The sequence below is a fragment of the Danio rerio genome, chromosome 18 (genome assembly GCF_052040795.2).
Source record: "Danio rerio strain M-AB ecotype USA chromosome 18, GRCz13ab, whole genome shotgun sequence".
Classification (NCBI taxonomy): domain Eukaryota; kingdom Metazoa; phylum Chordata; class Actinopteri; order Cypriniformes; family Danionidae; genus Danio; species Danio rerio.
This window is the reverse complement of record NC_141038.1, coordinates 50085868-50110122: the sequence shown is the minus strand read 5'-3', so window position 1 is coordinate 50110122 and position 24255 is coordinate 50085868. Positions and strand designations below refer to the sequence as shown.

General features: G+C 39.6%; 1 protein-coding gene across 1 annotated transcript; it reads right to left on the bottom strand.

Moving 5' to 3' along the window:
* Window positions 1–61: 61 nt before the first annotated feature.
* Window positions 62–23161, bottom strand: lbhl (LBH regulator of WNT signaling pathway, like). The gene is made up of 4 exons (XM_087293620.1): window positions 20981–23161; window positions 9651–9726; window positions 4214–4493; window positions 62–1408 (listed from the first exon to the last, which is right to left on the bottom strand). The coding sequence occupies exons 1-4, from the start codon at window positions 21187–21189 to the stop codon at window positions 1338–1340; spliced, it is 636 nt and encodes a 211-aa protein (XP_087149746.1). The 5' UTR covers window positions 21190–23161; the 3' UTR covers window positions 62–1337.
* Window positions 23162–24255: the final 1094 nt, after the last annotated feature.

Sequence of the window (24255 nt, the reverse complement as noted above, 5' to 3'; positions counted from 1 at the left end):
TTTTGTTCTTCATTTTACATGATGGAAATGTGATTTAAGAATCAAATCAAAATCATTTCAGTTGTGGTACTGACGCGGTTTATTAAATAGTTTTCAACTTGTACACAATCATATGAGGAAAAACATTGTATGTACATACTGCAATGAGAAATGCTACACGGCTGATTGATGTTGGACATAATGTAACATGTCTGGTATAAAACACACAGTGCATTGCTTGTTTGAATACGTTTTTCTACTCTGAGGTGCACTTAATGGTTAAAACGCAGCTGGACATGACTGAAGCACAACACAGAAACTGACATGGGTGAAATAAGGGGACGAAAATAGTACAAATTAAACTTTCATTTCGAGTAATGCATTTCAACTTCTCCATAACATAAACGTCTGTCTCAAGATCATATGTTTGTGTAGCATCACCACTTCATGTTTCCGCCAACTTGCTTCCTTTTTTTATTGATTTATCCGCATAGGTCAGATATGCATGATAAAGGGAAGTGTGAAAATGCTGACTTGTTGGAAAATCAAGAGTAAAGAAAAGATGTCTACTGTGATAAACTGATCAGCGGTAAAGTAAACTGAGCTACTTTGTAGAAATGCAGGCTTCCTCAGTGTTCATCCATGTCGCCCCAACACAAGTCACATAAGTTAATTGGTTTTGACAAATTTAAGTGGATGAAACATCAAACAATTAAGTTGTCCCAAAAATATCTCAAGAATCGTGTTGTTTTGGCTCATATTAATTAAGTAGTTTGAACAATTATTATTTTTTGAGTGTACTAAATTACATTATACACTGTGAAACAGAACTTTATCAAATGAAATGAGTGTAGTTAACTCAACATTTACTGAAAGTTCATTCTACTCATTTGAAAAGAGTATTAAACTCTGTGTTGAAGGTAATGAGTAAATAAATACTGTTTATTACTTCAACTTTAAATGGAGCAAGGTCACAGTACTCATATAGGTTAGTTTTTGAACTTAAATGGTTTATTGAAATCGCTTGAGTTGCCTTAACTTAGGTTTCACAGTACTCAGTTGGCTTGAGTTCTCTTCATTTATTGAGGTTTACTGTGCTCAAATTGCTTTGTTTACTCAAATGGATTAAGTTCACAGTACTCATCAGGATTAGTTTTTCAATGTGAATGGTTTGTTGCAATCGGTTTTCTCAAACGGTTTGAGTTGCCTTAACTTTTTGAGTTTACAGTGTGTCAATTCCTTCGCACTCTTTTCTAGTATATGCAATGTTTCAGTTTCATGGTATATTGTTTGACCAAAGTCAGACACCACAGTCACATGTGGCAATGCAGGGTCGAAGATGAGAAGTTGAGAGGGCATCAGTTCAGAGCTGAAGCACTTTCTGGAGGTAGAGTCGGGGTGTCGTCCCGGAAGTCGTCCGATTTGAGATCTGCAGATTGACAGACAGAGATGCAAAATTAAAACTAAGGTGGTGTTTACAACACTTTAATCACATGAAAACAGAAAATCTTTTGGCTGTTTATTTGCATGATAGGGATGTTTTGGGGTATGAAAACAGTGCAGGAAAAATATTTCAAATCACACTTTTTTTTTAAACTGCTATACTGTTCACTACAAAAAAAAATGATTTCGGAAGAGCGGTTTATTTCTAAACTAATTTCAAGAGGACCACATGCTTATAATCAACACGGCTGGCACCTCATTAGCTCCGTAATCTGACCTATTAGATGATTACGGGTACATTACAAATAACCAGAGCTTTTCAGTCCAGTTGTTTTCGTCTTGAAGCCCCCCCCCCACCCCCCCCCCCCCCCCACCCCCCTTCCACCTCTACTTCCCACCCTTTTTTTGATAGGGCGACACGGCGGCCCAGTGGCTAGCACTGTTGCCTCACAGCAAAAAAGCCGCTGGTCAAACCTCCTATCAAGCTGGTTGGTGTGTCAGTGCGGAGTTTGCATGTTCTCCCCTTGTTTGCATGGGTTCCACCGGATTTCTCCAAAAAACATGCACCACAGCCAATTGACTAAACCAAATTATTACCCAAGACAACCTTAGTTTACACTTCTCACACAAGCAGGGAATGAATACAATTTTTGGAAGTCACCAAGCGGTTTGGTTGGTAGTGCTGTGCATTTGTCTGTGCATATGAATGGCTCTGATGTTTAAATGTTTCTTTCATGCCGTGTCTTGTGCGGACACAAATTGCTTTTCACTGTAATCCTGTCATGTCGCGTGATGTTCGGATATGAAGCAAGACTAAAAGCTTCTTTGCACGAACTGTACTTGCATGCAAAATACATCATTTTAGTCACTAATGAACTGGAATTTGCCGTCTTTATACAGAACTTGTCAAGAACTGAAGCTTCTTTAGTAAGTCATGTAAAAAAAATACCTCCCTAATGTAAAAGAAACTGGAATTGAGCATTGCTTTAGTCTGTTAATAGCCTACCATGACTGTGATTGAGCCGTTCTTGACGAGTTACAAAATGTTTGATGTTGCATCATATCCTACTGCAACTTATGTTAGTTCCTGTGGTTAAAAATAAGATTCAGAGGCTGGTTAAAAAAGGGACATTTCTGTTGTGTGAAATGTAAGAAGCTTGGGTTCTGTTCTGCAAAATGCACTCTTTATGTTGTTATTGAATATCGTCAACACTGTGTGTGTAAACAACCAGCCTATAAGGCTAGATATCCCTTTCCCTTTGACACTTGTTTCCCGCGGCCCGTAGGAAAATATCTTTATATTAAAGGTAGGCTACTGCTCGGCCCGGATCATCTCCTGATTATTCCACTGAGGGTCCACAAAGTCATTCTTCAAGAAATGTAGCCTACTTCTTTATATCAGTCAGTGCTTTCAGTGCTTAATATATATATATTTTTTGTAATTCATATACTACATATATAGCTAAGTACACGCCTCACAGATCTCTCTTTTAAATTAATATTTTCTTCTGGACGCTTTACAATAATATCTTTGTGCCTTTACATTAGATTATTCAGTACCAAAGCAAAAATTTGGACTAATCTAAACAAAACTAACTAACTAAACAAAAACCAAACTTAAGATCAGTCCAAAAATGTGTACACCCAAATTAATATTCATTCATTTTCTTGTCGGCTTAGTCGCTTTATTAATCCGGGTCGCCACAGCGGAATGAACCGCCAACTTATCCAGCGCATTTTTACGCAGCAGGTGCCAGCCGCAACCCATCTCTGGGAAACATCCACACACACATTCACACACACACTCACACACACTACGGACAATTTAGCCTACCCAATTCACCTGTACCGCATGTCTTTGGACTGTGGAGGAAACCGGAGCACCCAGGGGAAACCCACGCGAACGCAGGGAGAACATGCAAACTCCACACAGAAACGCCAACTGAGCTGAGGATCGAACCAGCGACCTTCATGCTGTGAGGTGACAGCACTACCTACTGTGCCAATGCGTCGCCCCAAATTAATACGTTATTAAATAAAATATTTAAATATAAATATATACGGGGAAAATATTAAATACAATTTACATAAACAGGAAAATAAAAATCAACACAACCATTAAAAATAAATAAAATTTGTGTTGAAATGTTTGTATTTGTTTAGTTTGGAATATCGTATTTGAGTTTAAATGTATATATCATTCTATTTTTAAAGATGTTTGGTGTATTTACTAAGTGGCTATAAAGTTTTAATCATTATTAAGAGGTTGAGTGAATTAAAATAGCATCAAATTACTGCAGGATTAAGCTTGAACCAAAGACTTAGACTGAGAGTTAACCTGCCAGGCTAGTTTCCCAGCATGAGTTGCACGAGTAGCTGAGATTTACTATCGTAAATTTGATTTACGAAGCCGAATTCGCCATTAATAAACCTGACTTTTCAAAATAAGCCTGGCTTTTTCTCTAAGCTTGGTTTATGAAACAGGCCCCAGGAGTTTTGGGCACGCCTGGTTTAACCACTAGCTTATGCAAAATAACTAAGATAACTTCAGTTAAATATTCATGCCATCTGAAACTTTAAATGTGATCTCTCATTTAATTATTTGGATGCCTGAAAACATCTTAAATTATCAATTATTTTTAACTTCCATTGCACCGGGGGGCGCCCTCACTATTCTGCCGCCCTATGTCACCTCAATGGACTCGCCAGCCCTGATTGCACTTAATATTCCCTGTTTAGTAAATTATGGGTGCAATTATTGTTCTGAATGCTGGTGAATGTGCTTTAATACCTAACAGGGAAGCGGACTGCTGGTGGTTTTCAATAACAGAGCTCTCCTCCTCGTCTTCCCCCCAGTCGGCGATGTTTGCTGGTGGGATGCACTGCTCCAAGAATAGATCTTCATCTTCATCAAAGTCCATGTCTTCTGGCGGCCAGCGCAGCTCTCCGCTCTCCACCTCGCTCACATCTGTGGGCTCCACCACAATGGACGGCAGGCGCTCCTTCCCCTGCGGAGAACAGGTCAGAGTGCCTTCAGTGCTCAAAACCACTTCCACCGGGTCTGGGAAGATCTGCAAAATCAAGCAGAGAGACGAAGGGGTTACAGAATGAGAGAGAAATCTTATTGCAATAGTGCTGCACAATAAATCGAAAAATAATAATTATTTGATATATTAATATTCCTATCGCAGAGAGGTACAAAAAATTACTTTCTGTTTTTTTGGGATGCACTGAAAGGAAAAGACTGGGGCAAACTCAGAATGTTGGATTTATGTCTCGCCCATGAGGCTATCGGCACCAGGGCCGGCGCGTCCATAGAGGCGACCTAGACGGCAGAATAGAGAGGGCGGCGTCCGCGACACCTCCCTCACCACCCGCGTCCTCAGTTATGTCCGCGACACCTCCCTCACCTTCCTTACCGCCCACGTCCTCAGTTATATCCACGTATAGGGAGGCAGAATAGAGAGGGCGGCGAGAGGGTCCATAACCGGTCACTTTTGTTTTCACTTTCGGGTTGAGGGCGGCCTAGAGCGGCAGTTCAGCTTGCTCCGGCACTGATTTTTTTTTGTTTTTTGCTTATCCAAATTTGTTTGTACGGCTGTAAAGCTTGAGTTGAGTAGAGTTTGGACCAGCCTTAAATTGACTGGTCAGCTTCAGGTGAGTGGGACTTGAGCTCCAAGGTGCAGTATGTAAGTTTGACACCCAGTGGGTGAACTATGTATTGCATGCCTGTTTTAAAACACACACAAAGCACACTGTTTACCACTGTTTACCTCAGGTACATCTCATGTGCTTTTATCAGTGTTAAATACTAATAATATGAGTGTGAATGCCATTTTACATGACATTTATTGCCATACTACTGAAAGCAGCAGCAGATAGTTCACCTCAGATCTTGAAAATAAAATAAACCGTTTGAAATTGAACTTCAGAACTGAGCCTTGCAACACACTTCAGAACTGCAAGCCAACACACATCAGTGATTCAGCATCTGCGTTTAATAATGTTAAAGACTTTTAATATGTATTAATTAAATAACCTTACCATTTCGCTGGAGTGCAGTGAGTGCGCTATTCTGTGCTTCTGAATGACTTTATTTAAATGTCTGTCATGTTTCGTCTTGTGTAAACAGCCAAACTGCTCATCACTGCAAATCTCGTCACGTAGTTGTATTGCTAGGACACAGGGTTACAATGTAACCTGCTCACCTAATGTTTACTCTTGTGATATTTATATTATTTGCTAATTAATAACCAACTCATGTGGAACTCTGAATCTTAAATAATACATATTTATGTTTGCTCAGAGATAAATTTGGCAAATCCTTAATTATGAGCTCTGAAAAGTCATGTGAAATAAAAACTAATTGCAATGCGACACTATAAAAACCATGACCAATTTGCTCATGCTCACGTGTCAAACATGACACAAAAAGTGAAATGAATGAGGCGACATGTGGACATAACACGAAATCTAAATTAAGAAATTTAGCATGTCAAAGTCATATTAGACAATATGAAGTATATTTTCCAAACAACAAAATTGTGGCAAGTAAAAATGCTGAGTGGCTAGCAATGTTGGAAAACTACTAGCGGCAGTGGCTGGTGATCAAAAAAGTTAATGTCAAGCCTTATCGCTATCACAATATTCAACAGCAGCATCACAACTGACTAATAATATGTGGTTACACTTTATTTAACTAAAAGTATTTAGTTAAAACCTGAATAATTAGTAAGAAAAACATTTGTTGTCATATCATTTTTACAGTGTAGTTTACGCTAAAGTTTGTGGTTGTCATATTGAGGTCATAGTGACTGATGAAAACCCAACAGGCTTGTGAAATTCTAGCATGTGACACCTAAGGGAAACCGCATATATCAAATTAACCAATATTGAAACAAAGCATTGCGATATAGCGGGACCACATTATTCATGCTATTTCTGTATTCTGCAATGAATCTTTTTCATCTGTTGTGTACAATTAGTGTCCCCAAACCAAATTTTAAAAGCATTTAAAGGGGAAGTTAACCCACAAATGAAAATGTACTCATTATTTACTCTCCCTGAAATGTTTGCAAACCTTCACAAGCTTCTTCTGTCAAACACAAAAGTAGATATTTATATGAAGGCTGTAACCGTCGACTTCAATAATACTAGGAAAGTCAGTAGTTACAGGTTTCAAACTTTTTCTAAAATATCTTAACACTGCTACGTCAGTTTTATCTGTCTTTTAAAAAATTAAATCTTAGATGAGTCAAAACTTCCCTAAATTAAACAGTTCCAAAACTGAGGTCTTATTAATTGACACCCCTACTAAGGTTAGCCAGTACAAGGATTTTACACTCGGATGATAATGTTCAGCTGTCTCCTTCTACCCAGGTGCGTAATCTTGGGGTGCTCTTTGATGCACAGCTCAGTTTTAACTCCCACTTCAAACGCTTTACAAAAACTGCCTTCTTTCATCTCCGCAATATTGCACGGATCAGACCATTTCTCTCACGACCTGATGCAGAGAGGCTTCTCCATGCCTTCATCACATCACGTCTGGATTATTGTAATTCACTTTTTGAGGGTTTACCTACAAGTTCTCTCAGAAGACCACAATATATACAAAAAATTGCGCTTCACGGGTTCTAACACACACATCATCATGCCACCATATTACTCCTGTGCTACAACAATTACACTGCCTTCCTGTTAGATAATAATAATAATTCCTTACATTTATATAGCGCTTTTCTGGGCACTCAAATTGCTTTACATAGTGGGGGGGATCTCCTCATCCACCACCAGTGTGCAGCATCCACCTGGATGACGCGACGGCAGCCATTTTGCACCAGACCGCACACCACACACCAGCTGATTGGTGGAGAGGAGACAGTGATGCAGCCATTTGAATGTGGGGATGTTTAGGTGGCCATGATGGATGAAGGCCAGTGGGCAGATTTGGCCAGGATGCCGGGGTTAAACCCCTACTCTTTTCGAAGGACATCCTGGGATTTTTAACGACTACAGAGAGTCGGGACCTTGGTTTAACGTCTCATCCGAAAGACGGCACTCACTGAGCAGTATAGCGTCCCTGTCACTATACTGGGGCATTAGGACCCACACAGACCGCAGGTTGGGCGCCCCCTGCTGGCCTCACTAACACCACTTCCGGCAGCAACCTAGCTTTCCCATGTGGTCTCCCATCCAGGTACTGACCGGGCGCAGCCCTGCTTAGCTTCAGTGGGCGACCATGTGAGAGTTGCAGAGAGCTAGCTGCTCACGGATTGATTTTAAGACCTTGATTTTAACTTTCAAAGCAGTGCATGGGTTAGCACCCAGTTACATCTGTGACCTGGTGACATTCGCCACCCCAGACTGCAGTCTTCGTCTTGCATCGGGACTTACCTTGCATCAGCCACAGTGTAAACTCAAGAGGGGTGGGAGTGCTTTCTGACACAGTGCGCGTAAGCTTTGGAATGCACTACCCATCAGCCGCATTAGGAATGCCGCCTCTCTGGACCGTTTTAAGAATTCTCTTAAGACTCACCTTTTTAGCATTGCTTTTAACTTAGGATGATCATTTCGTTAACTTTTGATTCTATTATATAGATCATATTTTTATTGTTTTATTGCATCGTTTATGGCGAAGCAGTGGCGCATAAGTTGCTGGATAAGTTGGCAGTTCATTCCGCTGTGGCGACCCCAGAATAATAAAGGGACTACGCTGACAAGAAAATGAATGAATGAATGAATGCATCTTTTATTGTTGTGCTGTTTTGCTTGCCTTGTGTTGCTAGTATTTTGCCTGTAGCGCTTTGAGTTTAAGAAAAGCGCATTACAAATAAAATGTATTATTTTTATTATTATTATTATATCTTCTTCTGTGTTAAACAGAAGAAAGAAACACTAATGCTGTGTTCACACCAGACGCGGAATGCGCGGATAAATTGCGCTCAAATTCACATCAGAACAGACGCGGATTCACGTGATGGGCAGGGCTTCTGTCTGCCCGAAGACTCTAGCTTCATAGCTAAATGGCTAACATGGATTTTATGAAGAAAATAACAGTGTTTATGTGCTTTATGAAGACTGAAAAACAGTGTCGATACGTTTAGGGTCGTGTCTGAGTCCACTACATTTTTTCAGAGGTGCATCCAGCTCTGTGAGCTCATAAACTCCTCCAGAAACTTAACCTGGATGACGGAGGCTTTCAGCGGTGCTTCTGACTGAGCCAAGCCCAGTTTGATGAACTGTTGTCGTTGAAGGCTGGAGGATTTCCCTCGGAACACCGACAACAGGTTCTACGTCACAATCACGCCCCCACAAGAGCAAGCTTCTGATTGGTTAACGCGGCGCGAATGTACGCTGAAGTTCAGATTTTCAAAATTGAGAGATTTTCAAAATGGCTCAATTCGCCCTGCGCCATTCGCGCGTATCGCGCCGCAGGATGTCTATTCGCGCGTTTGCATTGACTTAACATGCTTGACGCGCGTGACGCGTCTGGTGTGAACGCAGCATAATAGGTTTGGAAACAAATAAAGGATGAGTTAACAATGATGGAATATTCAGTTTTGGGTGAACCGCCCTTTTAAATAACATGAAAATCAATGAACTGAGCATCTAGTTTTGTGGCATTATTAAGTTTATGTGCTTTAGCTGAATTTTGTTTTTCGTTTACAAGACATTTCGATATTGTAGTCCTGAAAATGTGCAATTCTTAAAATGGTGTGATTTTTTATATTATAAATAATCCTGTATATGTGATGATCTCTGCATATTATATGTTCAGTTTATTGGCCGTTAGTTCATTCATTCATTTTCCTTCGGCTTAGTCTCTATTTCAGAGGTCGCCACAGTGGAATGAACCACCAACTATTCCAGCATATGTTTTATACAAACTTATTCACACACTCATACACTATGGCCAATTTAGTTTATTCAGTTCACCAATAGAGCATGTCTTTGGACTGTGGGGGAGACCGGAGCACTCGGAGGAAACCAACACGGGGAGAACATGCAAACTCCACACAAAAACTGGCCCAGCCGGGACTCGAACCAGCGACCTTCTTTCTGTAAGGGGAAAGTGCTACCCACTGAGCCACCGTGTCACAATAGTGTGACATGTTTCTTGTCATAATTATATTTCAACGCAGTGTTGTATGCAAAGAAATGTTGTGTAGTCTGAATCCGGCATTACAGACTCACGGTACAGATTAAAGAATGACAGATGGGTTTGTTACCTGAAAGGGCAGTCTGTCCCCTTTCTGCTGGGCTGGAAACTCATCCATGGCTTGGGCTTCTGGGTATCCCATCCCTCTGTTATTTACCACAAAAAAAAACATCAAAATAAAATCAAAATCATTTAAAAGCTTAGAAAAGTTTGAAGAGTTCAGATGCAAAAACCTCTCAAAACACAGTCAGACAGTTGCAGCTCATCCAGAACGCTGCTGCCAGGATTCTGACCAGAACCAAGATCAGCACATCACACCTGTCCTCAGGTCTTTACACTGGCTCCCGGTTACATTCAGAATAGATTTTAAAGTATTATTACTGGTCTATGAATCACTAAATGGCCTTTAGGATCAGAAAGGATCAGGCCTTTAGGACTAGAATTTCTAAGAGTTCAGTCAAAGCAGAGTGAATCCGCCTTTAGCTACGGCGCCTCCCGCTGATGAAACTATGGAATAAAATCGCTGTCATAAATATTTTGTGCATGAATAAAACTCACGCATGTGTAATTATAAAAATGTAAAGGAAAACAAAGCATACTCGTAATTTTACAAGGGTACAATTCCAAAATCTGCGATTAGAACAGACACAGATGCGACATTCACATACAACATCCAAACACTGCTGTGCTTTTTACTTTTCTCTATAAACTTGTCATCCTCTGAGAAAACACTTGATGGTCGCTTAGTTATGAGTAGGCCCACACGGAATCTGCGCACGCAGAATTCCTGCAGATTTTCCGCAGAACTACGCAGATTTTTAGCCCATCATTAATTCTGTTTATTTACTTGAGTAAATGTGTAAATCTGAACTTATTCAGTTTTTATTCATTAATTTATTACTTTTTATTTAATATATTAAGGTTTTAGTTATGATACTCCGCTGGATACTCCCAAAATAATTCAGCAGGAATCTGCAGATTTTTACCAAAATTCTCCGCAGAAATAGCAAAAAACGTCTGCAGATTCCGTCTGGCCCTAGTTATGAGAGATGCCAGGGGAGCGCGAGCACACAGCCCATTGTATAGCTGCAGTGAGGAGATCGTAAATAAAAAAGGATGTAAGGATGTTGCCAGAGTGGCTTTTTGGTTTCTTTTCTACTGCATCCCAGCCACTAGCTCCCCATCTGAAAGAGTCTTTAGCATAAGGTCATCCAGCAATGTTTAATGTTCAGTATGTATTTGAATATTGATGGCTCGTTCCTTAACCTGAAAGCTCAGATTTGATTAACAGAATTTGTTTTGTTCACAGAGTTTGAGGTTTACTGTATCGTTGTTATTATTGACACTTTACAGATGTAGATCTACCTTTGTTGCTCACACTTTGTCACATTTAATCTATCAAGTTTAAGAGTCCCTTTAACACTTCGATGTCACTCAGATCAGATTTTTTGTTTAAATATATATATATATATATATTTTTGACTATTAAAACTATTTGCCTTCAATAATGTTGGTAAATTAAAATAAAGAATTTAAATAAAATAAAATCCTAATATTCCTAAATGGATTGTTAAAAAATATTCAATAATTGTTGATATTGAATGATATGAACCATGATATTGTGATATTTATTTTTGCAATATCGCCCAGCCCTACATATATTTCATAAAAGGTAAAAGAGACAAAAATAAATAGATTCTTGTCACAGTTTCCACCAGTCGCAAAGCTAAGAAACCAGGCGGGTTGCGGGATTTGCTAATCTCAGTTGCTCCCGGGTGACCTGTGTCTAATCGTTCCACTCCCAAACCCCTGATGAACGGCCGGATTACAATGCTTATAACAGACAGCCAGGGACCGATTATATCAAAATGGATTATACGCTCTCTCGTTTTTCATTAGCAACAGATTGGATAAGAGCACTGAATTGTGGGTCATCCCTGCAGATATGAACGCTATTTACGGCTTTCTGTGCATTGTATGGGGTCTTTTTGTGCTAAAAGGGTGGCATGGGAGCTCAGTGGTTAGCGTTGTCATCACACAGCAAGGAGGTCGCTAGTTCAAGTCCTGGCTGGGCCAGTTGGCATTTCTGTTTGGAGTTTGCATGTTCTCCCCATGCCAGCGTGGGTTTCCTCTGAGTGCTCCGGTTTCCCCCACAGTCCAAACACATGTGCTAGAGGTGAATTGGATTAACTAAATAGGTCATAGTGAATGAGTGCGTGTTTGAATGTGAGTGTGTATGGGTGTTTCCCAGTACTGGGTTGCGGCTGGAAGGGCATCAGCTGAGTAAAACAACCCCTGATATCTAAGGGACTAAGCCGAAGGAAAATGAATGAGGTTGCTAAAAGGGTCATGATAAATGTCACATGGTGCTATGATGCATGTAAGTAGCATCCAGGTATAACAGATAGGAAATGAACACAGTTGTTTTAATTTTGTGATAGAGTTGCAATCAAAAATATTTCGTTCTTTTAAGGCTAAAACCTTTTGTTATGCTATAAAGGATCACCAGTTTTTATTTTAAGCTCCAATGTTCTGAATAGGCAGATGCTTTTATCCAAAAAGGCTTCAGCTGGATTCCAGAAAAACAATCCTCGTTTCTGCCAAACACTTTAGTGATGGGTTGTGTCATAATGGGCTTACTTGATGCTAACTAGCAAAATCCTGACACCTCGGGTCATGTGGGTATTAGGTGCAAACTAGGGTTTCAATGAGTGACTTTCTGAACGTTATCTGTAGTTTCTTTTGCAATGCAGCTGCCGACTTCTCTAACATGTTTTGCAAGTAACTGTCGGTGGCTGTTTCTTCATTTATTTTTAAGGGACTCTGTATGTGGGTGTTTTTGTAGTTCATTTCTTGGTTTGTTTGATTTTTATGAATGTGTTTGAATGAACTTTTCTAACATATTTCGCAAGTAACTGTTGGTTAACATTTCTTCATTTTTTTTTCATCTTCTTGTGGGTTAATTTTTGTCACCATTTCTTTGTTTGTTTTGTTTTTGAATTGGTTTTTACTCTTGTCTATAATATCATTTATTCATTTTTTTTTCAGATTAGTCCCTTTATTAATCAGGGGTCGCCACGGCGGAATGAACCGCCAACTTATCCAGCATATGTTTTACACAGCGGATGCCCTTCCGGCTGCAACCCATCTCTGGGAAACATCCATATTCACACACAAACACTACAGACAATTTGGTTTATTCAGTTTACCTATAGCGCATGTGTTTGGGCTGTGGGGGAAACCGAAGCACCCGGAGGAAACCCACACCGACAAACATGCAGACATCCACACAGAAATGCCAACTGACCCAGCTGAGGCTTGAATCACCAACCATCTTGCTGTGAGGCGATTGTGCCACCCACTATGCCACAGTGTTGGTGTGGGTTTCCTCCGGGATGAATAAATGAAATTTAAAGTGCCCTATAGCCCTGAATCAAGTTTGGTTTTTGGCACTTTATAGCAAAACTTTGGGTACCCCTGGTTTAAGCTGAATAATAATATGTTGCAAAGTAAATAGTAAAAGATTATGTGCTGACATCATGCCAGAGATAAAATAAATCAGTTATTAGAAATTAGTTATTAAAGTTATTATGCCTAAAAACAGGTTGAAGGATTCATCCATCCATTAAGTGAAGTTTATTTATAAACTAATTTCGAGAGGACCACGTGCTTATGATTGACCATGGCTGGCATTTCATTGGCCCGTTATATATGTCATGATCACCAGTGAGATCTAACCACCAGATGTCACTGGTAAACACTCACACACACACAGGACTACAAATCCGCCTTCTTCTGGACTACATATGCATACATGCACTTCTCCCAGACACTCACGCCTGTTTACTGTATAGATGACATTACAACGCGTTTAACCTGTCTTGTTTTCCTGTGTTTTCGTGAGTGTTTACCAGCGACATCTCGCTGGTGATCATGACAATATAGTCTTTCAGACGATTGGCTTTCTGAAACGAAATCTTCATTCGTGGATTAATAAATAAATCCATTGATAACATTGAACTTCCCCATCCGAAGAGGAACTGAAGGTCATATTCCTCTGAAAAACCACATCCTGCTTTCAGTTCACACCTTAACAGAATGTGACATTTTAGGGGAATCTGCTGTCTGATTCAGAATTTGTGAGTGAGATTCAACCAGAGATTAAAATTCGCTGACTGTTTGCTCACCGTCAAGCTGTTCCAAACCTTTGAGTTTTCCCTGTTAAACATGAAAGAAGATATTTCAAAGAAAGCTGGAAACCTGTAACCATGGACTTCCATAGTATTTGTTTCCACTTTGGAATCCAATGGTTTCAAGTTTTCATCATCCTGCAAAATATCTCTTTCTGTGTTCAAATGAGAAACTTATCAATGCATGCAAACCACTTGAGTAATAAATGAGTACATTTTTGACGTTCATATTTTAAGGTATAGTTCACCCAAAAACAACTTTCTCTTTAGTTGAACACAAAAAAAGATGTTATTTAGAAAAATGATGGAAACCTGTAATCATTGACTTCTACTGTACATATTTTTCCTACAATGGAGGTCAATGGTTACAGGCTTCTAACATTTTTCAAAACATCTTCTTTTGTGTTCAACAGAAAAAAAGGAAATGCGTAAAGCTATGAAAGTACTTTAGGAAGAGTACATTTTCCATTTTTTGATCTCTTCAACGCTATTTAGGCCAAAAGGATGCATAATGAAATGAAGTTTAACATTGAGGTTTACGTAATATAATAAGCAAAAATGATCCTGCCTATTTCAAGAGTTCACAGTTAGCTGATGATTTAATACAAGCTTGTTTGGCATGCTGTCCCGGGAGAGAGCCCTGAGCTCAAGGGATCCTCGAGCCCAGGGCTCCCTCCCGATTGTAGATTGAGAGGGGAGCTTGAGCTTAGGTAGATCTCTAACTCCCTGGCTGCGGTAGCTAAGCCTGGTTTAAGCTGAATAATAATATCTTGCAAAGTAAATAGTAAAAGATTATGTGCTGTCATCATGGCAGAGATAAAATAAATGAGTTATTAGAAATTAATTATTAAAGTTATTATGCCTAAAAACAGGTTGAAGAAATCATCTCTCCATTAAGTGAAGTTTATTTATAAACTTATTTCGAGAGGACCACGTGCTTATGATTGACCATGGCTGGCATTTCATTGGCCCGTTATATATGTCATGATCACCAGAGAGATCTAACCACTAGATGTCGCTGGTAAACACTCACACACACACAGGACTACAAATCCGCCTTTTTCTGGACTACATATGCATACATGCACTTCTCCCAGACACTCACGCCTGTTCACTGTATAGATGACATTACAACGCGTTTATCCTGTCTTGTTTTCCTGTGTTTTCGTGAGTTTTACCAGCGACATCTCGCTGGTGATCATGACAATATACTCTTTCAGACGATTGGCTTTCTGAAACGAAATACCCATTCGTGGATTAATAAATAAATCCACTGATAGCATTGAACTTCCCCATCCGAAGGGGAACTGAAGGTCATACTCCTCTGAAAAACCACATCCTGCTTTCAGTTCACACCTTAACAGAATGTGACATTTTAGGGGAATCTGCTGTCTGATTCAGAATTTGTGAGAGAGATTCAACCAGAGATTAAAATTCGCTGACTGTTTGCTCACCGTCAAGCTGTTCCAAACCTTTGAGTTTTCACTGTTAAACATGAAACAATATATTTCAAAGAAAGCTGGAAACCTGTAACCATGGACTTCTATAGTATTTGTTTCCACTTTGGAATCCAATGGTTACAAGTTTTCATCATCCTGCAAAATATCTCTTTCTGTGTTCAAATGAGAAACTTATCAATGCATGCAAACCACTTGAGTAATAAATGAGTACATTTTCGACGTTCATATTTTAAGGTATAGTTCACCCAAAAACAACTTTCTCTTTAGTTGAACACAAAAAAAGATGTTATTTAGAAAAATGATGGAAACCTGTAATCATTGACTTCTACTGTACATATTTTTCCTACAATGGAGGTCAATGGTTACAGGCTTCTAACATTTTTCACAACATCTTCTTTTGTGTTCAACAGAAAAAAAGGAAATGCTTAAAACTATGTAAGTACTTCAGGAAGAGTGCATTTTTTGATCTCTTCAACGCTATTTAGGGCAAAAGGATTCATTATGAAATGAAGTTTAACATTGAGGTTTACTTAATATAATAAGCAAAAATGATCCTGCCAATTTCAATAGTTTACAATAGCTGATGATTTAATACAAGCTTGTTTGGCATGCTGTCCCGGGAGAGAGCCCTGAGCTCAAGGGATCCTCGAGCCCAGGGCTCCCTACCGATCGTAGAGCGAGAGGGGAGCTTGAGCTTAGGTAGAAATCAAACTCCCTGGCTGCGGTAGCTAAGGGAAGGAGGAAGGGAGTATACTAGTTCCTGGATTGCTTAATTATGTATATCTTTAGATGGTGAGAGGAAACCGGAGGACCCGGGGGAAACCCACGCGAACACGGGGAGAACACACAAACTCCGCACAGAAACTCCGGTCAGCCGGGCGAGGACCAGAGCTGGCGGTGTTCTTGCTGTGGGGCAATAGCGCTAATCACTGGGCCGCCGTTCCGCCCGATCTAAGGAAAAGAGGTAAAGGAGGGAAAAAAAAAAGGGGGGGGGGGTTTCTTCCATACAAAGCTAACTATGGACTAGGGGTGTAACGATTTATCGTTGTACGATTTATTGCGATGAAAAAATGTCACAATATGCATCATGGCGTTATGACAATTTGATTACAATATGACGTCCGTTTTCTCTTGTTAGTTGAGCTGTTTCCACATGAGCTACGTTCCCCCTGCTGTCGCGCGTGAGTTCAGATTGCAGCAGCAGTAATGTTAGCCGACCAAGATGAGTGGAGTTGAAATAGAGGATGGCCCATCCTCTCAAAATCAGACGTCTGGCAACATTTCGGTTGTACAGTCATTGCTTTAGACTCGTCCGCTTTTTGACACGCATACTGGGTCAAACATAGCCTAAGTTTTAAAGTCTTCACAGTGATTTACATACTTTGCACAGCGACATGGATACCTCCTAATGGTGTTGAAAGAGTCACATACTGTATTTATAAGGTACAATTCACCCTAAAATATCATTCTGTCTTCATATAATGATGTATTGGCGGCCGCAAAATCACACATGACGTGAGCTGACCGTGAGCTGTTACTACAGAGGGCGGACTATGATAGACGCGCGCGCGTCTGCTTCAGTGAACAGAACCTGCAGGTTGTGACTAACAGGTAATAAAGTAGTAGACAACATTCAGTTTGTGGAACAGAGTGATCGTTCAGGAGCCGCATGGAAAGTATGAACAGCACTTAGCAGTGGAAATGAAACCGAAAACGTGCACATTATTTAAACAATCATATCGCATTTTAGAATTATGATTACGACAAGCATTAACTCTTTGGAGTACAGAGGTACACAAAAATGCACGTCAACATGAGACACTTGATAGCGCCGACATCAGCGACGCCGAAGAAATAGTAAACCTGCCTAAACTGCTGAAAAGAGCCACGACTGTCCTGTTTAATGAAAAGGCGGCCACCCTGTCACTCATCATGCCCAACATGAAGAGAGCCATCCATAAAAACCTCTCAGACAGATACACATCAGTTCAGGATTATCTTATAAAACTGCTGATTACCTGGAAATGTGGATTTTTTTATTTTTTTATTTTTTTTTGCGCACAAAAAATGCAAGTGACCAAAGCCTTAAGCTCTTACTGTTAAATTCAATTGAATAGAAAGCTATTTTTTTTGCACCTTTACTTAAATTACTTAAATGTTCCTTAATTTTGTCTCTGTCATTTCAATAATATTTTATAAGAAGTTTTTAAATTGTTTTATTTTCCAGAGACAGGCCTGTTTAATTTATTTTCTTAAAGAAGGTTCCGTTTATCAAGTTGAAACAAAAGAAATACATAAAAAATAGTTTACTTGGTAATTAGTTTTTTTTAAATAAAATTTGCATTTCAGTTTAATTTTCAATTTTTATTCCAAATATCGTGATGCATATCGAATCGTGAGCATTATATCGTGATACACATTGTATCGTGAGCTGAGTGTACCGTTACACCCCTACTATGGACTGAAACTGTGGTTTTATATAGTCAAAGGGGTATCATATGATTGGGAGATCGTGATTTGTAAATGCTAGATCAGCCGTGATAAATCATAAGCACGTGATCCTCTCGAAATTTGTTTATAAATAAACTTCACTTAAAAAAAATGTCATGCGACTAAATAAATCAGTTGATTTTTGATTCATTCATTCATTTACCTTCAGTTTAGTCCCTTAATTATCAGAGGTTGCCACAGCGTAATTGACCACCAACTATTCCGGCATATGTTTTATGCAGCGGATGCCCTTCCAGCCGCAACCCAGAAAAAGGGAAACACCCATACATTCTCATTCACAGACACACTCGTAAACTACGGTCAATTTAGTTCATTCAGTTCCCCCAATAGCGCAAGTCTTTAGACTGTGGTGGAAACTGGAGCACCCAAAGGAAACCCACACCAACATGGGGAGAACATGCAAACTCTACACAAAAATGCCAACTGGCCCAGCTGGGACTCGACCAGCAACCTGGGACTCGACCTTGTTGTTGTGAGGTGGCAGTGCTAACCACTGTGCCACCGTTCCCGTGTTTTCTTTCTCATGTTTCGGTTCTCTTTCAGTCAGTGCACCAAAAGAGGACATTCCTCACTGCATTCTCGCTTGTGAAACAGCTGGCGAGTGTTTTTTTTTTCCCATGCATCGACGTCACATATCTGCTCAGGTCTCTGACGACAGCTGCCTAGCGGTTAGCGGTGTAATCCTGCCTACCCCTCCTGCTGCCTGTGGTAAGTCATTAACAAGCTAACGGAACAGATTTCACTCCGGCACGAGGCAGCAGCTCCGCATGCTATTCACAGGTTCTCTCGCAGATTGGGGACACACAGAAAACAGCTGATCAAGTGAGAGTGTGACGTTCAGCAGGTGCTTTTAACACACCTGATGAACATTACCTGCATCAAACTGCAAAAAAAAATGCTTTTCTTATTTAGATTCATCATCATATTTTAGATTTTGTCATCTTCATATTTTGTAGTAAACAAAAATCATTTCATGACCTATTAAATCTTACATTTAGTATTAAGTGATCAAAATGCGGATTCAAAATACTATTAATTAACTTAATTTTTATTTAAATCACTATAGTGTCTATAATTCAAACTGTTTGTCAGTTCAAATGTTAAATAAAATTGAAATGTTTGGTTGCTAGTCCATATTTTTTAAAATTCTCAAATTTAGAAGCATTTTCTAGACAAGCAAAAAGTAGTGTTTTAAGAAATAATAGGCAAATATTTAGTGATTTTGTCTTTAAAACAAGCTAAGTAATCTGCCAATGGGGTCAGAAAAATTATATATATATAATTGTATTTATTTATATATATATATGTGTGTGTGTGTATTTATATATATATATATATATATATATATATATATATATATATATATATATATATATATATATATTTTTTTTTTTTTTTTTTTTTTACAGCCTTATTCCAAAATTGATTAAATTAATTTATTTCCTCAACATTCTACACACAATACCCCATAATGACAATGTGAAAAGGGAGTTTTTTAAATTGTTACAAATTTAATAAAAATAAAAAAAGTTGAAAAATCACATAAACGTCAATATTCACAGCCTTTGGCATTAAGCTCTAAATTGAGCTCAGGTACATTCTGTTTCCACTCCTCATTTTTGAGATGTTTCAGCAGCTCCAGGGTTGACAGTGCATGTCAAAGCACAAATCAAGCATGAAGACAAAGGAATTGTCTGTTAACCTCCAAGACAGGATTGTCTGGAGGCACAAGGCTGGGGAAGGTTACAGAAACATTTCTGCTGCTCTGAAAGTTACAATGAGCACAGTGTCCTTCATTATGCATAAGTTGAAGATGTTTGGAACCAGCAGGACTCTTCCTAGAGCTGGCCGGCCATCCAAGCTGAGTGATCAGGGGAGAAGGGCCTTAGTCAGGAAGGTGATCAATAACCCGATGGTCACTCTGTCTGAGCTCCAGTGTTCTTCTGTGGAGAGAGGGGAACCTTACAGAAGGAAATCATCTGTGCAGCAATCCACCAATCAGGCCTGTATGGTAGAGTGGCCAAACGGAAGACACTCCCCACCTGGAATTTGCCAAAAGGCATCTGAAGGACTCTCAGACCATAAGAAACAAAATTCTCTGGTCTGATGAGACTAAACTAGAACTCTTTGGAGTGAATGCCAGGCGTTGCGTTTGGAGAAAAGCAGGCACAGCTCATCACCAGGCTAATAGCATCCCTACAGTGAAGCATGGTGGTGAACTGGAAGACTAGTCAGGATAAAGGGAAAGATGAATGCAGCAATGTTCGGAGACTTCCTGAATGAAAACCTGCTTCAGAGTGCTCTTGACCTCAAACTGGGGCGACATTTCATCTTCCAGCAGGACAATAACCCAAAGCACACCACCAAAATGTCAATGGAGTGGCTTCACAACAACTCAGTGAATGTCCTTGAGTGGCCCAGCCAGAGGCCAGACCTAAATCCTATTGAACATCTCTGGAGAGATCTGAAAATGGCTGTACACCGTCACTTCCCATCCAACCTGATAGAGCTTGAGAGGTACTGCAAAGAGGAATGGGTAAAAATTCCCAAAGACAGGTGTGCCAAGCTTGTGGCATCATATTCAAAAAGACTTGAGGCTGTAATTGCTGCCAAAGGTGCATCAACAAAGTATTGAGCAAAGGCTGTGAATACTGATGCACATGTGATTTTACAGCTTTTTATTTTTAATAATTTTGCACCAATTTCAAAAACTCTTTGTTCATATTGTCATTATGGGCTATTGTGTGTAGAATGTTGAGGAAATAAATGAATGTAATCCATTTTGGAATAAGGCTGTAACATAAAAAATGTGGAAGAAGTGAAGCGCTGTGAATACTTTCTGGATGCACTGTAAATATATAATTTAATATTTTAAATATATATATATATATATATATATATATATATATATATATATATATATATATATATATATATTTTTTTTTTTTTTTTTTTCCACTGTTTACTATTACAAGTGTTATCGCAATATACATCGATAAACATTTTAATAACAAATCCATATGTCGCATCTCATATTCGTTTTCTTTTAAAATGACTAACATTATTTACACTGAGCACTGAACGCATCATCTGTTTACACACATGCAATTAAGCTCTAAATCCAGCGTATTTTCGAAATCTCCAGGCCAAACGGCATCAACATCATACATAAGCGTTAGTCCCTGTTACATCAAGCCATCTGTTCAGTCACACAGAAACACAACTGTATGGAGTCCTACCCATCGGTGGGCAAGCAGTCGTCCTCTTGGGTGGTGCAGATCTCCACGCTGCCCATGCCTGGTATGATGATAGGGGGCAGAGAAGGGCAGCTCCCACAGCACTGCCCCTCCGCAGGCCCCATCGGCGGGCACTGTTCTTCCAGGACGATGCCTGACTCTGGGTTAATCGGAAAAGACTGCAAGCCGATACTCCAAATGTCACTGCACATCAAGCAGTCATGTCCCTTTATGATGGCTTCTCTTGCCTGACGGTCTTTATCCTAAACTCTCTCTCTCTCTCTTTCTCTCTCTCATGTCCCGAGAAGAGGAGAAGGGCTTTATAGAAGAGCTGGATTAGTGTCTGTGTCGATTAGTGTGGCGTGGCTGGTGACGTCAGAGCAGTGAGTGGCCTGTCTCTCGAGCCAGGTGTGCACTTACTAGTGTGCATACGGGTCTTAAATCCATGCTGGATATGTATACACTCTCCGGCCACTTTATTAGGTACACCTTACTAGAACCAGGCTGGACCCCTTTTGCCCTCAAAACTGCTTTAATCCTTCATGGCATAGATTTAACAAGGTGCTGGAAATATTCCTCAGAGATTTTGCTCCATATTGACAGGATAGCATCACGCAGTTGCTGCAGATTTGTCGGCTGCGCATCCACGATGCGAATATCCCAATCCACCACATCCCAAAGCTGCTCTATTGGGTTGAGATCTGGTGACTGCGTTGGCCATTTGAGTACACAGTGTTCAATTGGAACTAATGGGCACAAAATGTGGCAAGAAAATGACCTCCACACCATTACACCACCACCACCAGCCTGAACCATTGATACAAGGCAGAATCGAGTGCTTATTTGAGTTACTGTTGCCTTTCCATCAGCTGAAACCAGTCTGGCCATTCTCCTCTGACCTCTGGCATCAACAAGGCATTTGCACCCACAGAACTGCCGCTCAGTGGATATTTTCTTTTTTTCAGACCATTCTCTGTAAACTCTAGAAATGGTTGTGCGTGAAAATCCTAGTAGATTAGCAGTTTCTGAAATACTCAGGCCAGCACCAACAACCATGCCACATTCAAAGTCACTTAAACCACCTTTTTTCCCCCCATTTTAATGCTCCGTTTGATCTGCAGCAGATCGTCTCATGTCTACATGCCTAAATGCATTGAGTTGCTGCCACGTGATGTCTGATTGGAAATTTGCGTCAACGAGCAGTTGGACAGGTGTACCTAATAAAGTGGCCGGTTTTGAATTGGCTCCCGTAAAGACATGCATTCTGTGCTATTATTTGAGTCCATCTCATCAGATCTAAAGAATTCTGGGAATTAGGTTGCATTTTAGATATTATATCCTGAGATTAGGCATTTGTCCCTATACACTTACACTGATGAGATATGGGTCGATGTGTTTTAATACAAAACAAACACTTCTTTGCTGACCGAGTTTGTCTGTCTGTCTGCATGCTGGAAAAAAAAGATTCATTGGATTTACAAATTGTTTTTAAAGTAAGTGGTTGCAAACAATTTATATGGGCTGAATTTAAACAAACAATTTTAATTGAACAACCCAAATAAATTGTTTGCAAACACTTACTTTAAAAAAAGTAGGTAAATTATTTTTTTAAGTCTATGTGTACTATTCAAAGTGGGACGATGGTTGCCTCACAGCAAAGTCACTGGTTCAAGTCCCAGCGGGGCCAGTTGGCGTTTCTGTGTGGAGTTTGCATGTTCTCCCTGTGTTTGCGTGGGTTTTCTTCTGGGTGCTTCGGTTTCCCCCACAGTTAAAACACATGCACTATAGGGAAATTGAATAAACTTGTCTGTGGTGTATGAGTACTTGTGTAAATGATTGTGTATGGGTGTTTCCCAGTACTGCGTTGTGGCTGGAAGGGCATCCACTGCATAAAACATATGCTGTATAGGTTTGTGGTTCATCCACTGTGGCGACCCCTGAAATAAAGACTAAGCTGAAGGGAAATGACTAAATGAATGTACTTTACTTATAATGTAAGAGTATTTCAGTATTGTACAAGTTCTATTTCACACATTTAAAGTCTGTGTATTTTTTTATTATTATTTTTTAGATTATTATTTATTTTCTTAGAATATCTGGGATTTTTATGTCTTATTTTTTGTCTTTGTTTTGTTTTGTTGTTGCTTTAAATTTAAGTTTCTATCCATCATCCATCCATCCATCCATCCAGTCTGCAAGATATTGGAAATTTAGTTTTTCTGCATACAGTTAAAGTCAAAATTATTATCACTCATGTGAATTTGTTTGTTTCAAGAGTTCACACTATAGCTGTTGATTGATTATAAAGCTTGTTTGGCATGCTGTCCCGGGAGAGAGCCCTGAGCTCATAAGATCCTCGAGCCCGGGGCTCCCTCCCGTTTGCAAGGCGAGAGGGGAGTTTGAGCTCAGGTAGATCTCGAGAACTCCCCTGCTGTAGTAGCTAATGAACAGATCGTGATTGCTTTTAAGAGATAACTACTTACTAGAAGCATGTCTATGGTGCTGATTTGGATTAGTCAATTAACTTAAGTTGCATGTTTTTGGACAGTTGGAGGAAACCAGGGAACCGGGGGAAACCCACTTGAGCATGGGAAGAACGCGTAAACTCCGCACAGAAACGTCGGCTGGCTTGGTAAAGAGTAGAATCAGTGACGTTCTTGCTGTGACGCAACAGTGCTAACCACTGGGCCACCGTGCCACCCATCTAGGAAAGGAGGAGGAGTAGGGGTGGAAGGAGAGGATTCCTCAAAACTTAGGGTATTTATAGTAACTTAAGAATCGTCTGATTGGTGAATCATTAATTAGCTAATTCGGGACCAGCCATGGTCAATCATAAGCACGTGATCCTCTCGAAATTAGCTTATAAATAAACTTCACTTGTTTTTCAAATGTTTACTAAATGATGTTTAACAGAGCAATGCATTTTTCACAGTATTTCCTATAATATTTTGTTCTTCTGGAGAAAGTCTTATTTGTTTTATTTCAGCTAGAATAAAAGCAGTTTTTATTTTCTTTAAACCATTTTAAGGTCAGTATTATTAGCCCCTTAATATTTGCTTACAATAGCCTGCAAAACAAACCACTTTTACACAATAACTTGCGTAAATACCCTAACTTGCCTAATTAATCCAGTTAAGCCTTTAAATTACACTTTTACACTAGTATAATGAAGAATATTTAGTCAAATATATGTACTGTCATCATGGCAAAGATAAAACAAATCAGTTATTAGAAATTAGTTATTAAAACTATTATGTTTAGAAATGATCACTTGCTCA